The sequence below is a fragment of the Anopheles coluzzii genome, chromosome 3 (assembly GCF_943734685.1).
Source record: "Anopheles coluzzii chromosome 3, AcolN3, whole genome shotgun sequence".
NCBI classification, from domain to species: Eukaryota; Metazoa; Arthropoda; class Insecta; order Diptera; family Culicidae; genus Anopheles; species Anopheles coluzzii.
In genome coordinates, this window is record NC_064671.1 from 84,813,858 (window position 1) to 84,829,808 (window position 15,951).

At 47.4% G+C, this 15,951-nt stretch overlaps 3 protein-coding genes across 7 annotated transcripts; 1 reads left to right on the plus strand and 2 right to left on the minus strand.

Annotated features, from left to right (window-relative positions):
- Positions 1 to 79: 79 nt before the first annotated feature.
- LOC120957455 (zinc finger protein 664-like) lies at positions 80 to 1,648 on the minus strand. Its single transcript, XM_040379670.2, has 3 exons — positions 1,436 to 1,648; positions 465 to 1,351; positions 80 to 393 (listed from the first exon to the last, which is right to left on the minus strand). The coding sequence occupies exons 1-3, from the start codon at positions 1,547 to 1,549 to the stop codon at positions 228 to 230; spliced, it is 1,167 nt and encodes a 388-aa protein (XP_040235604.2). The 5' UTR covers positions 1,550 to 1,648; the 3' UTR covers positions 80 to 227.
- Positions 1,649 to 1,825: 177 nt separating this feature from the next.
- Positions 1,826 to 4,171, plus strand: LOC120957457 (recQ-mediated genome instability protein 1-like). 2 transcript variants are annotated; one of them, XM_040379672.2, is made up of 3 exons: positions 1,826 to 2,337; positions 2,419 to 2,521; positions 2,590 to 4,171. In XM_040379672.2, the coding sequence occupies exons 1-3, from the start codon at positions 2,049 to 2,051 to the stop codon at positions 4,127 to 4,129; spliced, it is 1,932 nt and encodes a 643-aa protein (XP_040235606.2). In that variant the 5' UTR covers positions 1,826 to 2,048; the 3' UTR covers positions 4,130 to 4,171. The 2 variants fall into 2 exon arrangements, with proteins under 2 accessions (XP_040235606.2, XP_049466362.1); XM_049610405.1 differs by having other exon boundaries at positions 2,252 to 2,341.
- An 82-nt stretch (positions 4,172 to 4,253) lies between these two features.
- LOC120958307 (mitochondrial uncoupling protein 2-like) lies at positions 4,254 to 11,254 on the minus strand. 4 transcript variants are annotated; one of them, XM_040381009.2, is made up of 4 exons: positions 10,921 to 11,254; positions 8,674 to 8,873; positions 5,456 to 5,729; positions 4,254 to 5,371 (listed from the first exon to the last, which is right to left on the minus strand). In XM_040381009.2, the coding sequence occupies exons 2-4, from the start codon at positions 8,812 to 8,814 to the stop codon at positions 4,782 to 4,784; spliced, it is 1,005 nt and encodes a 334-aa protein (XP_040236943.2). In that variant the 5' UTR covers positions 8,815 to 8,873; positions 10,921 to 11,254; the 3' UTR covers positions 4,254 to 4,781. The 4 variants fall into 4 exon arrangements, with proteins under 4 accessions (XP_040236943.2, XP_040236942.2, XP_040236944.2 ...); XM_040381008.2 differs by having other exon boundaries at positions 10,704 to 11,254; XM_040381010.2 differs by lacking the exon at positions 10,921 to 11,254 and adding an exon at positions 9,535 to 9,684.
- Positions 11,255 to 15,951: the final 4,697 nt, after the last annotated feature.

Consider the following 15,951-nt stretch of genomic DNA (forward strand, 5'->3'; position numbering starts at 1 on the left):
CCACAGATCGCTTTTCTTCGGTGGCAAATAAAAGTAAGTTGTTAAATATGAACCAAAAATCATGTATTACAGCTTCATACTTGGTTACAACTATTATATTAGTTTTGTTTAACTTTATTGACCTTTGCAAAATGTTGCGTCTTGAAAAAATATCTTAATACAAATGAGTGACCCAAAGCGTAAAACTGATCGACGGATTAACTAAACCAATAAGTAAACCATACAATCTATGCTTGTGCTTTCGCTTCCTTCAACGCTTTCCGCGCTTCTTCGTTTCGGTGCGATTTCTTGTGGATGGTAACGTTGTAGCTTTTGTTGAACCGTTTCCCGCATATGTCGCACGAAAATGGCTTCTCGCCCGTATGCGTTCGCACGTGCAGCGTCCAGTCGCTCCTGCAATTTAGAAAGGAACAAAAAAGGTAACAAATCAAACCCTCAGAAAGCAACAACTTCCCACCGCTTACCTCAGCTTGAACGCTTTGTCGCAGTACTGGCAGCTGTACGGTCTCGCCTCCGAGTGCGCCGTAGCGTAATGGTAGGTCCGTTTCGAGAAGTTGCTAAACTTCATCCCGCAATGTTTGCACTCGTACCGCAGCTCCTTCGAATGGTTCGCGAGGATGTGCTCTCGGAGCGAGTTCGGCCGATAGTACACCTTCCCGCACTCCTCGCACTCGTACTTCCGCTCGAACGTGTGGTGGCTGTTGATGTGCACCTTGAGCAGGTTCGGATCACGGTACTGCTTCCCGCAGTACGAGCAGAACAGCTGCGGCGGTTTCGGATCGTGCGTTTCCAGATGCTTGACCATGTTGCTGCGCCGTAACATCTTACCGCACCGCACGCACGGCAGGTAGCGATTGGAGGTGGCCGCCACAAACTTTCGCTTGGGCTTGGTGGGTACCGCCGCCGGCGCGGGACTGTCTTCCTGTTTAACCACCAATTCGGGTTTGTTTTGGGGCTTTTTCGGTGGCTCCCGCTTCGGTGCCACTTGTTTCGCTTTTCTTTGCCGGGTTTGTCGCACGCTTTCGTTCTTCTCTTCCGGGATGGAGGGAGCTACGTCCTCCTTTACCTCTTGCTCTTCATCCGGCCACGATTGCTGCACCACTTCTTTCTCCAAACCGGCCTCATCGATGAGTCCGAGCTGCTGAGCTTCGTCCTCCTCTATGATGACCACCCGCAGGCCATCGACGTTATCCTCCTTCACGTACACGGTAGTCATCGACTCTTCGCTCTGCAATCTTTCACGGAATATTTCATCGTTATGGATGCAACCTTCGCGAAACTGCTCCACCTGCGTCAGAAAGAGCTGGCAATCTGGGCACAGCACAATGGTGTCGATTGAATGCGGCATGGGCTGCAAAAGGGACGATCAACGGCATTTTTATTCATCTTTCCGAGCCAGACTCCAGGGGATTGTTCCAAGAAGTTTGTTGCTTACCTCGAACGATAATACATTGAAGATTGTATCGATTAGATCACTGTCCTGCTTCAACTCGAGAAAGGTTGGGTCTCGATCTGTTAAACACAGTCGGCAAACAGCTAGATTCGTCATTTTTATACCACATCAACGAATCGGAAAGTAAATTTGTGAACTAGCGCGTCCCTTCGCGATGTGTGCTTTGTTGTTGTCTGTATGGTTGCCCGAAGACGCTACTGACAGTTCGGGATACAGTACAACGGGCTTATTTGGCGCTCATGGTTTTTTTTATGTGTGTAAAATGGATTTCTCCAAACATATTTAGTGGTATTGTATGAAAAAGGTTTATTTATTGCTCAATTGTTGCTACATCGAATTATCTTAAAAATAGTGAATTTTAAGCAAAAAACAAGTTCCTAGTAAAAAAGAAAAAAATGACAGCTAAACAAGCGCGCCCTTTTTGTTTGACAGCTCAAAGGAAATGTAAACAAACCGCTCGCAACGGCACCAACGTTCCGCGAACGGGAGCATTCGGCACCGATTCTAGTCGTTTTTAAATCACTTTTCACTCACCTTCACCGCTAAGAATATAAAGTGTCCGGATCCGGATGCGACCCGAACGAAAAACGGCAAAATGATACAGCATGAAAACAATCGCGTACAAATGACGAAAATGCGGCTGCTGCGGGAGTACCACATCAAGGTGCTGGACAACTGGCTGTCTGAGTGTGTGTCGTTCTGTGTGCAGGAAAATCCCACCATTTCCAATGAGGGCGTGTTTCAGTTCGCATTTAGTCAGTGGTTGCTGGCAGATTTGAAGGAGATCGGTACCGGGGTGCTTCCGCCGGGACTGGCCCAGAAGGGCGAACAGCACACGATGAGCGGCTCGTTTCCGGTTCAAATGCAGTACTTGATGGACATTTGTGGGTAGAGCGCGCTAAAGGTAGTTTGGATTATCTGTACATAAGCAATTTAACGTTTTTCTTGTTGAACGCAATTGCTAGCTGAACCGGCGTACGACCAGTGGAGAGCGCTGTACGACAAAAAGTTGGACGAAGCGGACGACGAGGTGCAGATGAGGAAAAGTCAGGCACCGAACGTAAAGAAGTATGCACCGGTTGCGATCCTTTTGCAAATGATCAGCTTAAAACGCTCAACCGTTTCCTTCATTTCAGACGAAGAATGCTTAAACTCGAACTGACCGATGGCAAACAAACGGTTGTAGCGATGGAGCACAGTCCCATCCGCTGCCTGAACACCAAGCTAACGCCCGGCCTGAAGCTGCTCCTAACCGGTCCGTTGCGCTGCATCAATCAGGTCATCTTTCTCGAGCCGCGCAACGTGCGCGTGCTCGGCGGTGAGGTCGATGTGCTGCTGATAACGAACGCGTACGAGAATGTGCTGCTGCGCGCGCTTAACAAACCGGCCAACCCGACCCCCAAGCTAGACTACGAAGAGCCGGACGTGTCGGAGGCTAGGCATCGCGCCAACTACAGCGCAATACAACCGATCCCGATGGACCGGAAGGCGGGCGGCAGCAGCAGCCATCATCAGGGGCCAAATCAACGGGCACATCAAAGGAAATCTCCCGCCATCGTGGAGGATGATGTGGACGATTCGCTGCTGATGGGCATCGATCTGGATATGATCGAGTCGACGCAACCGAAACCGGAACAGGTGCCGACCGTTAGCACACTGATGGACGACGACGATATGGACGCGTTTGCCGTGCAGCTGGTGGATGTGCCGCGGGAGCCGGAAATTATGCACCACCAGGTGTCGTCCACGAAACAGTCGCAATCGTCGCCCGTAGCCCGTAAGGTGGCGCCAGCCCCCCTACGTCGCCCTGAACCGTCGTACGAGGGGCTGATTGAGGACGATATTGATGTGATGAACGCGCTCGAGGATCAAATTCAGAGCGAGCTGAGGGGCTTCGATCAGTTGGACGAGCAGTACGATGAGGTAGCACCTCCGAGGGCTAAAAAATTCAGACCCTCGGATGAGTATCGGCAAGAGCAAGGAGAAATGGAGACACTGCCACAGCCAACCGCGTCCAGCAAAAGTAAAAGCTCCGAACCGGCGCCCACGACCAGCAAGAAGTTCAACCAATTCACCACCTCGGACCTGTTCGAGGACAGCATGGACGGGATGGACGCGCTCGAGCTAAACGAACGGTCAACCACGCTCAGTATCGTCTCGCCCAGCTACCCGCACCGTATCGATGGTACCAGCCTGGTGACGATCGATCAACTGATGGCCCTGCCGGAGGAGCAGCGCCGCTCGGGCGCTTCCTTCGTGGTGTACTGCGAGGTGGAGGCCGTCACCGAGCAGCCCCGCATCCGCAGGGAGCAGTGGAACCTGAGCGTGGAGCTGACGGACCAGTCGGCCGTACGGTTGCCGGTCCGGCTGCACGACCGCGTCATCAGCCGCATGACGCGCCACGACGCGGCGGAGCTGATGCGGCTGCGCAAAACCGATCGCGACGGCGTGATGAAGCTGCTGGCCAGGATACTGAGCGAGCTGAAGGAGCTGCTGCAGGACATCAAGTGCTTCTGGCGGGTGGTTTACGAGCCGGAGTCGGACTCGGCACTGTCGGGCGGCCAGCCCCTCCAGCCGGTGGTGATGGAAACGTACGAAATGAGCGAAGAGCGCGGAGCGATCCTGCTGGAGAAGATCATCAAGGAGAACTGTAGCCAGTTGAGAAAAATGTTATAGATCGCAATAGAAACGGAAGGCAAATGCAAATTCATTGAACAAAAACAGGAAAGCTCCAAAATCGACGATATTTTTCCCGAACGAAAAAAGGGAATTGACGGATGTTTAAGGTAAGAATGATAGATTCTTCTTAGATAAAAGTTTATTCAGGTTTTGTTGTTGTTTTTTTACAATTAAAAGACACGACAGTAACAATTTTCATTCGCACACATACACATACACAAACATACTGATTATCACATACGTAAAAGAAAGCGTACACGCTCAAGTTTGGGAAAATTGTTGCACCAATCCGACACTGGTCGCTGCTGCTGTGGTAACGTAAACGCCCCCGACCCGTACCGGATGAAGGTGCGGATCGTGGTCCGGGTTTTCCGCTTCCCTTCCTACCTTGGCTGGCTCTTTTTTGCTGACTCGGTCACACACTGTCGCAGTCATACCGCGTTATAAAAGTATAAATATTGATCCATGTTTTGAAGAAAAAACGAAAAATCCCCGCGAAAAAAGAGGCATATAGCTACAAACACACTTCGTTAGCTCTAGATACACTCCGGGAACGTGTGAGGACACGGGTAAGCCACGGTGAGAGCTTCAAGCAAGGGTTTCGGGAAGAGTTGTCAATGGCGTCCTAGCACCAGTATGGTATCGTCCTCTAGCTTTGGTTTCGATTGAAGATGACCAGCTTCAGCTGCTCGTAGCTAATCCACATCACCACGTTCCACGAGACGAGCCGGGCGAACGACGGCACGAAGCCCTTGTAGAAGGCGGCCACGCCCTCCTTCGCCCCCATCCGGATGGCACAGTCGATCGCACCCCGGTACTGGCCGCGGGGCGAGTTCATGTAGCGCGTCTTCACCACATCGACCGGTGAGGCGACGATCGTGGCCGCCAGTCCGGCCACAACTGCCGCCGAAAAGTGGCACCGTATGTCGTTGGGCATGTGGGCGTACAGCAGCAGGCAGTCCTTCACCACGTCGTAGCACACGATCTCGGCCACGTTGACGATCGCATTGCGGCCGACGTTGGGCATGGCGCCTCGCCACAGCCCTCGTACGCCCTCCTCCCGGTGTATCGTCCGGTAGGCTTCGAGCGTGGAAGCGTACCGACGCCCGGTGGAGGAGCGGGTGGCCGCCTGGAATCGCACCTTCACCACGTCGGTGGGTTGGGCGATCATTACCGCGGCGCCGCCCGTCGTTAGGCCGGCCAGGACTCGAGTTCCGATCTGAAGTCCAGCTTCGTTTTCTGCGCAATCGGAGGGAGGGGAGAGGAAAATTAAAGGGAACAGTTAGTTAACACTCTATAAAAGGAGAAATAGGCGCACCCTACCTTTAAGCAGGGAACCGTAGAACGTTTTCACGGTATCGTACAGGCCCAGCCGGATGGAGCAGAAGCACAGCTGGCGCTGCAAACCGGCCGACAGGCCGTTGTACAGCGTCCGGAAGCCTTCCTGCCGCGTGATCGTGGTGATCGTACCGACCAGACCGCGGTACTGCACGTGCTGCGTCGCCGGCACGGACGTTGGGTTGAGCTTGAGCGAGGCGGATGTGTTGATGGTGGCCGGAGCCAGGGCGACGGTTCTAACTGGCTGTTCGCCTTGAATCTATAAGTGGGAAGGAGAGGAAAAAAAAAATATAAATTCAATCATTCTACATATATAAACGCGCGCTGGCGGAAGTCATTATAGGCGGACAATGTTGTAATGTTCAGGGGGGAAATTGATCGAGCGTTGTGTGGGTACTGCCATTGCAGAAATTTTACTTATTAATGTGTTCTGAATTGACGAATGAGTGAGCAACAACAGGTGTGCACGGAAAAGCACGCAGCAGGGGTTCTTGGAGGCATTGTATTTGCTCTTTTCTTTCTTTTCTGTGTTATGCAATGTAACTGGATATAATTACTGTCATACTAAACTAGAGCATCTAGATATTTTATAATTTAAATGATTTTTTTTTACTACAAAATCCATTTCGATCACCAATTACGTGCACCTAGCTACAAGTACTAGGTACTATTTGTAATACAACTAGTTACTTTTAGCTCCTTTTTGCACTTAAATGGTTACTGTGCAGGTAGTAACAGGACAGATTTCCCATCATGGGTTCAAACAAATGATGCAGCGAGTTCAGGCCGAAAACAGCCCTTAGTAGATGCGACGATTCCGGTATGTGTATAAAAGCATGAGCAATTTCGAACCTTTGGTATAGCTCAGGTCGGTAAACTCCTTAGTATGTTCCTAGATCGGGACAGGTTCTCGATCCGTACCATGGCACAGACAGATTCAAGTTGAGTTTTTGGACCAAAATAAAAAATTCAGCAATACTAGCAATACCGTTACGGGCCAGAACCAGTTCCAGGATTGATATTAGCTCAGAATTACTTCCAAGTCCGATATTGGTTCAGGATAAGTTCCAGATCCGGCATGTGTTTGGGATCAATTCAACAACGGTAAGAGTTCGGGATCAGATTTAAGACCGGTATGACTGTGAATAAGTTCCAGAACAGTTACGGTGTCAGGAACAGTTCCAAAACTAATGTAGGGGTAGGGATTATTTATATGATCAGTATGGGATCAGCATCAGTTCTAGGACTGGTATTAGTTCAGGAAGAGTTCCAGGAACGATATGAGTTCGGGATCGGTTCCAGGAGCGGAATGAGATCAGGATACGTTCCTGGTCCTATATGATGCCAGGATTAGGTCCAGAACCAAAATGGGGATAAGAACATGTTTTAAGACCGGTACAGGTTTGGAATCAGTTCTTGGAACGGTATGGGAAACGGTATGCAATACCGGTATATAGGAAGAACAATTCCAAAAATCTAAAATGACCAGTTCCAGCAACGGTAGGAATTCGGGATCAATTCCAGGAACTGTATAGTTTTGTAATCAGTTCGAGGAACGGTATGCGATAGGGATCCGTTCCAATACCGGTATGGTGTCAGGGACAATTCCAAGACCAGCATCGGTTCAGGATCAGGTCCAGGATCAGTGTAGGATTAGGATTAGTTCATTAAACGTTATGAGTGCGGGATAAGTCCCAGGAACAGTATGCTTTCACGATCAGTTAAAGAACCAGTATGCGTTCGATTATGTTTTCAGCATTACTGCTAAAATCAGCATGGTCTCGCGATCGTTTCGAGCATCAATAAATGTAGAAAATAAAGCCAGGACCATTATGGATTCAGGGTTAGTTACCGGTCAGGTAAGGATTTGGCATTAGTTCCTGTACTTGAATGGGCTTTGGAGTCATTCTTCTTTGCAGTACATCTCGGAGATCTTGAAATTGCGTTGCTCTACAAACGGGTCAATTTAACTTGTTACAAGAATTATAGATAAAAGTAACTATTTAGTTAGAAGGAACCGATCCTCGTAACAGACTTTAGTGAAAGTTCAATCACAAGTGAGTAGCGGTTTGCTAAAAAAATTGCATATAAAAAAAGTAACTATGAAATGTGACTAGCTACTTAAATTAGATGTTTACTGCTCACAAAAATATAGCAAGTCGGTAACATAAGAAAATGTACACAAGAACCCTGCTCTGATACCATTGTTATGTTTGTAATTCACTATTAATAGTGCAAAAATTGTAGCAGAACCTCATCCGGGGTTTGTTGCATTTGATCACAAAAGACACTCACACGCGACACAACCTTGAATGCGTATGATGCACTCTTGCCTGCATTGCCTGACCGACAATCATCATCATAATGAATTCCAATGGAAAGTTCTGCTCTTTCCCAAGCGGCGGCAGTGTTGTGTCCAACGATAATAACCACCGTTTCCCACTGAATCAACCACCGTCGGAAAAGGGTGCGATTGTACAAAGCGCAATAATCGTTGAGCTATTTAGTTCCTAGTTTACCAAGTCAACTTAACAAAAAATCGGTTTAAACCAGACAGAATTATTACATTTTGTTTACCAAACTGAACCCAGCGAAGAAAACCAAAACAAACAACCAGCTCTTCGTCTTCAACCTGTCCCTTTGCGTTGCATAACCCGTTAGAGAGAGAGAGAGCGCGCGCGCGTGAGACTCAGCTCGGTGAAGGACAATCGCATCAACGCGTATCCGCGACCTGTTCAAAGTCCTACGTCCACCGGCAAAAGGGTTGCCCTACTTCCTATACCGGAGCTGATGCTGTTGCTGTTGCTGCTGCTGCTGCGAGCAGTGCAGATGCGTGGTTCGTGGTCAGCCTGAACTTTGTACCCGACACCACCGGTTTGTGCAGGCCGCCGACACAGCTCGAGGGCACCAACAGCACTGTCTCTCGAGCGGTCTCGGTGTGCGTGCTCGTTGAACCGCGAAACCGTCCACGAGCGGCGTCTCGGCGGAAGCGCGGTGGAAGGGCGCACGATCGTGTGTCTGTATGTTGACGGACTCTGGGGGCAATCATCCGCATCGCTGGCCCGAGGAGATGGGTTGGACTGGAGCCATCGGCCACGGCTCACTCGTGCACTCATTTCGATTTCGTTTTCGAACGGAGAGGCAAATAGGAAGCAAAACAGCTCGTTCTACGATAGGGTTCTGCATCCTTGCTATCTGCTTACCTGTAGTCGCACTTTGGCCGTGTCCAGCGGGAAGGTAATGAAGTCGGCAAAGCAGGCAGCCGAACCGGCTGTCAGCAGCTTGACCGGCACCGATGCCGTCAGCTCGGTCGTCTTTTCCGAGGTGCGTCGTTGAAAGCTCATTTTGATCGTCTGTTTTCGCACTGTTGTGAAGCTTCTGTTTACTCTTAGCAGAATGTGTCCTAAAATAGAGAATGGAGCCGTAAAATAGAAATACGCATGATTAGCACCATTTTCGTTTGTTTTTTTTTTCTTCGGTGGTTTGTTTATGTGTTCGATCATAAGCAATTATTGTATTTGTCCCTCGCCATCTCTTTGCGCCGTCTCTTCATGCTCGGCAGCTTTTTGCGCTCCACGCACTGCTAACGAAAACAAAAATAGCCTTGACAACACACAACAAAACGGCGCAAGAGTTCGCGTCAAGGCAACACAGGGCATAAGAGCAGTGGTAATAGTAGGCATCGACGTCGTAAAACCGCTCTTCCAAAGAGGAGGGGATACCGTCGTGTCTACGCCATCACCAATTGATGCCCGCTCATTCCGCTCCATTCGTACGGGTGTCAGCTGATAAAAACCGGTGCCGCGAATCTCGATTGTTGTTGCCTGGCGGGGGCTCGTCCAGCGATTTACACACAACGGTCAATCGAATATCTCCCCAGGCAGGCGTGAGTTGGTGCCTTCTTTTTCTATATTCTGCGTCTCAAGCGTCCCATTGCCGATATGCCATCAGATCTACCTTTCGAGCGGCGACTGAAGTCGTTAGCTGAATGGGCGGGGAAATTCTCAACGCCACACTTGAAATTGGTAGCATAAGAGCGAGATGAACCCTGCATTATCCCTTACCAAGGATCCAGTTTAGCGATCGAGACTGAACCGGATGTAAATGAGACGATTCACTTTCTAGTTTCTGTTAGTTTTGGCTAGTATTGTCACTTCAACGACCTCGTCTCGAGGGTCCTTACACAAATCACTATGGACGCTGCTGGGCTGTGCGAAGGTGAGCTTCGTTCGTGTGGTGAATCTCTCGCTTATCATGGAGCCCTTCAAGAAGACGACCCCACAGGCGCAAACGTTTATGATCATTAATCTATAGCTTTGGCCTTCTCCGCGGTAACGTTATCTAGCAGTGCGGGACAATGTCCATCAAAAATATCGGAATATTTATTGCCCTATAGGGCAGGGTTTCCATTCATTTTTTTTTATTTCTTCGATATTTTTGTGGAATTTTATTTGTGTTACTATCGCTCATATGAATGATAAATAGTTTATTAATAAATTTTAATTGTTTTTTTCTCAACTAATGGAACAATGCTAGCAATAGTGAGCAATTTTGAACAATTTTGCAGTTTAATAGAAATATTCATTTAGATTTTAATTAGTTTTAATTAAAATACAAGAAAAGTCATCCAAAATGTAACGTCATATAATATTAAAGGACGCTTAGAGTGCTGTCATAGAGAGTTTTCATTGCGAACATCATTATTCATCACTGGCGAGAAGTTTTTCAACAGCTGTCTCTTATTTTATGTGTGATTGATGTTGAAAAACATCTCGCGATTGGCGAAAACATGCTGTTCACATAGGAAACTGTCCCGAAAAAACCCTACAACACGATAACAATGCAGCAGAACACCATCAATCTGATAAAAAATAGTCTGATCTGATATATCACATTCTAGGACAGCTATACACATCGAAAACAGAAAATAGAATCGAAAGAAAACGATTTTTTGTCTTTTTTGTAAAGTTTTCCGTTTAACTCATGTAAAGTTTTGAAATATCTGAATCCCTGTTACATCCTAGAGACTATTTCTTTGCAATTTTGTTTGAACTAACTCTTAGAAAACGTCGAAAACCACACTTGTACATACAGCTCCAGTCTGTGTCCTTCCCGGACAGGCGGGGGTTTTGCTTAACCTTTTCAGCACCTTTCTAAAACGGCGTTACACTTTGCACACCAAACCCTCCTAACTTATGAAACGCGCTGTTAACGAGTTTTCGTGCACACTTACACAACGGTCACCGTCTGTCGGTCGGTCGGTCTGTCGTCGTCCTCCGGTAGGTTGTTGTGAGCTTTAGTTTTGAAATTTGTAAACTTAAGCCACTGTCGCGCACTCAAACTTAGCTCACGTTTGCTCCGAAGATGAAAAGTTAGCTCAACAATAACTTTTTGTTAACACTTGCTGATCGATAGTTCACAAAAAACAGTGCACTTTAAAGCTCGATCACCTCCTGTGTGTATTCTCACTTCCGGTATGTTTTTTTTTCTCTCCCTCTGTTCACTCCGTGTTCCCCTTCACTGCTCGCTTTGCCGGTGATCTCTCTCACACTATCTGCCACTGCACTCAACGCTCTACCACAGCACTATCCGGGACCGGAAGTAGTAGTCGTCACTGGGTTGAAAGGCACCACGGCACCATAGCTCGTCTTTGCTGGAGCTTCCAAAACGGCACAGTAAGGCTCGAGCGCGCAACGGTGTCATATAAATAGGCTCGCGCGATCGGCCGCGGCCTCCCATCACACACGACCGACCCGCGAATGTGTACAGAATGGCGGGAAACGACGCATTGCGCGCGTGCTGCGGTGGCGGCAGCGGCAGCGGCCTCGTTGCGCGCTCGGTTCGGGTTCGGGTCCTCCGACCGCGTTGCTTTGTAATGGGTCGGCATAAATCGAACAGTGGTGGGGAAAGATAGAGGGAGAAGGGGGACGATGGTACACAGATCAGTAGGACGAGATGTCATCTGTTGCTATCGAGGGAATAATGGAATCGATAAGAGTCAAGCGCGCACACTGTAAGGCGTGTGAAATACGCGCATGAACTCATTTTGCGCTCTTGCACCTTCTTGGTCTCTAACCTTGCGGACAGCAACCGTTGAGGAAAATTGGAAAATTTGATAGTGTGATAATTAATGTAGCAATGTGGTGGGTTTTTTTCTTTGCTAAAACTGACTCATCCATCGATCGGTAACACACCTGCGCGCGGGAACAAAACAAAGCGGGAAAGGAACTCGCGCCTGGCAACCGCGATTCGCCACGGGTTCGGCCAAAGTACACGCCCACCGGTCACCAGCACTCAGAGATCCGCTGAGATTGAAGCTGGCTTTGAAGCTGAGTTGGCGAAATTATTCAACCGATCCGTCGGGTCCCGAAGCCGAAGCAAACCCGAAGCCGAAGCAAAACCCGAACGGGGTTCGGCACGACCCTTCGTTAAAATAGCCCCCTCCCCCTTTTTGCCAGGATTTCTTTCCAAAATGATACAGAGCGGACCATTATATCAACATGATTCGATTTATTGAATATCGTAGAACACATAGCATAGAATACAAAAAAAAAAACACAACACATGCACAATAATCACTGCACTTAATTCTAAATTAACGCACATAATAAAAAAAAACACTTTTTACACTCGCACAAAGAAAAATTAAAATAAGCACAGCACTTTCTGCTCCACATCGCTGTCGCGCCTAGTTCTTCTCGCTGCACTGTACGGGCCACCATCTCCAACACCACGACACTGCCACAGGTTTTGTTGTCTCCGTTCGCCGTGAAACACACATGAAATGGAAGAAAAATTATATTAATTAGAAAGGGGGATGTTGGTTGATAATTTTAATCACTTTTACTTACCTCAAATTAAACAAAACTCCATTTTTCACGGGGTTTATTCGCTGACAACCAAGCGCTGAAACACCACACAAGCACCAACCTCACTGGACTGAAAGTAAAGCCTACTGCGTGAATGTGTGTATGCGCTTCTGCCAAGCCAACCGCGCCGTACTGCGTGTGTAGCCAAGTGCGTGTGTGTGTATATTTGCACCACTGGACACAGAACACAAATCTCACCGCACAGCAGAGCGTGTGTCGCCAAGTGTATGCATGTGTGTATTTGCACCACTGAATTCTGAACGTCCACCACACAGCGTGTATCGCCAAGTGCGTGGCTGTGTGTAGTATCACCGTGGACTGCAGAAAACTACCTGCACTAGAACAGAGCGCTGGTGTGGCCAAATGTGTGCATGTGTGTACTTGCTCCACTGAAAGCCGGTATCGCACCAGATTTCGGGTGTCGCCTTGTGCGTGTGTGTGTGTTATTGTCACAGCACACTCGTTCGTCATTTTTTTTCGTTTTTTCGCTTGAGCCACTCGATTTCGTTCTTCGCTGATTTTGGCAGCGCACGAAGGGGTTTCGGTTTCAACTTCCAACAACAACAACCACACGAGGAGGCTCGGGGACACTCATCAGGGGAAAATCGCTCAAATTAGAGCGAGAGACAGATAGAAAAAGTGAAAGGTCAATATAAAATCTTCGGCTTTTGACTGTTGGGCGCTGGACGCTAACGAACGTGTTTATGATGGAACGAACCGGGTCGAAAGACGACATCTCGGCACACACTAACCGGTTGATCAAATATTATTCCCATCGTTATGATGCGGATCATGCGATTAGGATCATGCGATTTATTCTGCTTTTTTGGCAACATCGATGCCGACACACGCGCGAACTTCGTACGGCAAGCTTGTGCGCACTTAAATTGATGCGAAATTAGTAGCACGCTGAAGTTGACTTTGGTGCGTGACGGCGTAACTTTTTGGCGTAACCTTCCGCAGGATAATGTTATCTTGTCTTATTGTGTGATCCGTATCTAGCATCACGTCGTCTTCGATCGTTAAAAAAACAAAGTCGCTCCCCTGACCGAGCGGTGAGTAAAGGAGTAAACAAGTGAAATCAGCATTTGTCCACCAAAAAAAAGGAAACAATTAAATCCTCAAACGGTCATCTCAAGAGTGTGTGTGTGTGTGCCGTGTCGTTTGATGAGACGCGTTGATAGGTTGTTTTTGTTTGCATATGCTCCTCTGTGCCAACTGACCCCCATAAACCGGCGTTGGGCCATTAAATCGAGGTGGGAAAGAAGAGGCTTGCTTCGATTATGATTTTGCGCTGCGCACCACAGAGAGCAAAGCGCACGCCTTATCACGGCGCGTTTAAACGCAACGATTCCCGCGGGCAAGGCGGAAAAGGCGGATGGAAAAAGGTGTGTCCCCATCTGGGCGCGTGAACGAACCAATCAGGATCAGCCCCACAATCTTTCATGTGGTCCAAATTCTCACTGGCACTTTTTCGGCATCAACATGTATACGCCGGGCTAGGCAACAGCCGCACAAGCCAGACGATGACTTTGAAAACAATCACGCCACCAGCCGGGGTCGGTTGGTGGGCTCGTCCATTGTGGGAGTGCGTGATCGGTCACTAATTTAAGCGATGTTGGTGCGCTTGGCGCGCGATGTGTTACTGAGAAGAGTATCATGTGCAACGATCGAGTGATCGCACTGACCCTCGAACGGGCGGAAAGATATTCCGCCAAATTTTATGGCGAAGGTCAAATTTATTCAAAACCGACGATGAACTGTATCACTAAGGGGTGTGTGTCTGTTTGTTTTTTAAATGCTGTGTAGCATACGCTCCACACTTCGTTGTTTTGAGCTGCAAAATGCGAGAGAGCAGAAGTAATGACGTCGATTGTTGGGATCTGTTGCCGTCGGATGATGTACCAATTGCCGAATTTAGCGCTTTTGCTCTCAAGTGGACCGAGCATTTGCGTAAGCCTGTTTGCTCCGTACACCGTGGGAAGGGATGATTTGCAGTAATATCTACCCTCAGTACTCGTAGGTTGGTTGGTTTTGCGTATATGAATGGAGAAACTTGAGCAACAAAAAAACTATGATGAAGATAATCAAATAAACCCAAAATACAATGCCCAGAAAACCGGTTATTTTACACTCATCATGCTCATCTCATCAACACGACCTGGTTAGACCACAACCAGGATGTGCTCAGTTGCGTTGGGAGCGTAAATTTGAATTGTGCTAGTACGGCTAGCGTGCAATAGATGGCGCCACAAAAGCAAGCGCGGTAAGTTGCAGATCAGTGCAATCAGAGAGGCAAGGCTCTCTCTGGAGCGATGCCGGATCATAACTAAGTAACTGCCACTGGGTCTTCAGGAACAAAACTTTCAAAAGGGATAGTGGAATAGCATATCCATTCATAAACTGGATTCCTGGATATTGGTATGATCGATAACAGCTCTAGCTATTTGTGATTCTAGACCTAGCTAGTGATCTGATTGCTTTTTTGTTTAGAAAAACGATACTAACACCTTCTGTAACTTTTGAGGATATAAATAGAGCTCTCGATCGCTAAATGAATCCATCATGGAGGTAAGCGAGTAGCTAGACGCCAGTTCGTAGGAAGGCAGCACGCATAAAAGCTTTATCAATGGGGTCTTCGAGGAGACGACCAAGAGTTCCATGGCTACGCTACTGGAATGTAGCTGGAATGGAATGGAATTGTAAATAAAGTTTGAAATGTCTAAATATAGTTAGTTTGAGGAATCAATTATCTAATGACTTTTCGGAAAGATGACAAGAGAATAGGCTAATATTTAGCTTGAAGGTGATGTTCTTTTATATAATAAGCCATCATTTCTCTATTAAAGCTATTAGATACTGCTGTATACTATTCTTCAAGTTTTTTTAGATTAAAAAAATGTCCCATCCTCTGTCCCTTTGCAAACACAACATTTAAGCCACCTGGGACAAGTAATTATCGGAACTGTAGTGATCGGAATTTAAACCGTTCTATTCTATTGGTTGAATCCTCTGGATGATCCTCTGGTGTTTTTAGAAGTTGAAAATGAGCTTTAGAAAAACACTAAAGATCATTAGTCACTACTAAAACAGTCAGTCATGTATTATGTAGATAAATCTGATTTCTTTTCCAGATTCATTGGGATTCAATTGTTACTTATTTTTAGCTTGATTTGACCATAATATGAATGAAAAATATGATGTTGGGCTTTTTTTTAATTCTCTTTAAAGGTTGTATCTTTTCCACTAATTACGAAACGTGACTTACCGCGTTGTAGATACTCAAGAGGTTAGATTTCTTAGATTTGTTTATGCGTAGATTTGTTAAATCAGTTCACTAATTCACTCTAATGGTTTGTCACACTCGAACTTTCACTGACGACCGCTTCTGAAACGCACACGATTCTTTCGCTTTGGCACTTTGCTAAAGACTAACGTTCAAAGCTCAAGCTCAATGCGTTTATATGCATAATCATAGCACAGGATTCGTCCTTGAAGCTCCTGTGGAATTTTCCATACATCCGAAAACAATACAACTCATTTACGGTCATTACAACAACCTGGCACGCGGCCGCGCCGTGGAAAATTCCACTCCTCTATCCTGTCCTGCGG

Coding starts and splice junctions, on each gene's coding strand:
- LOC120957455 (XM_040379670.2), bottom strand. CDS start 1,549: ATGACGAATCTAGCTGTTTGCCGACTGTGTTTAACAGATCGAGACCCA. Junction 1,352..1,435: donor TCAATGTATTATCGTTCGAG/GTAAGCAACAAA, acceptor TCCCTTTTGCAG/CCCATGCCGCATTCAATCGA. Junction 394..464: donor GACAAAGCGTTCAAGCTGAG/GTAAGCGGTGGG, acceptor TCTAAATTGCAG/GAGCGACTGGACGCTGCACG.
- LOC120957457 (XM_040379672.2), top strand. CDS start 2,049: ATGATACAGCATGAAAACAATCGCGTACAAATGACGAAAATGCGGCTG. Junction 2,338..2,418: donor GCAGTACTTGATGGACATTT/GTGGGTAGAGCG, acceptor CGCAATTGCTAG/CTGAACCGGCGTACGACCAG. Junction 2,522..2,589: donor CAGGCACCGAACGTAAAGAA/GTATGCACCGGT, acceptor CCTTCATTTCAG/ACGAAGAATGCTTAAACTCG.
- LOC120958307 (XM_040381009.2), bottom strand. CDS start 8,814: ATGAGCTTTCAACGACGCACCTCGGAAAAGACGACCGAGCTGACGGCA. Junction 5,730..8,673: donor CGGCCAAAGTGCGACTACAG/GTAAGCAGATAG, acceptor TCCCACTTATAG/ATTCAAGGCGAACAGCCAGT. Junction 5,372..5,455: donor CTACGGTTCCCTGCTTAAAG/GTAGGGTGCGCC, acceptor CCGATTGCGCAG/AAAACGAAGCTGGACTTCAG.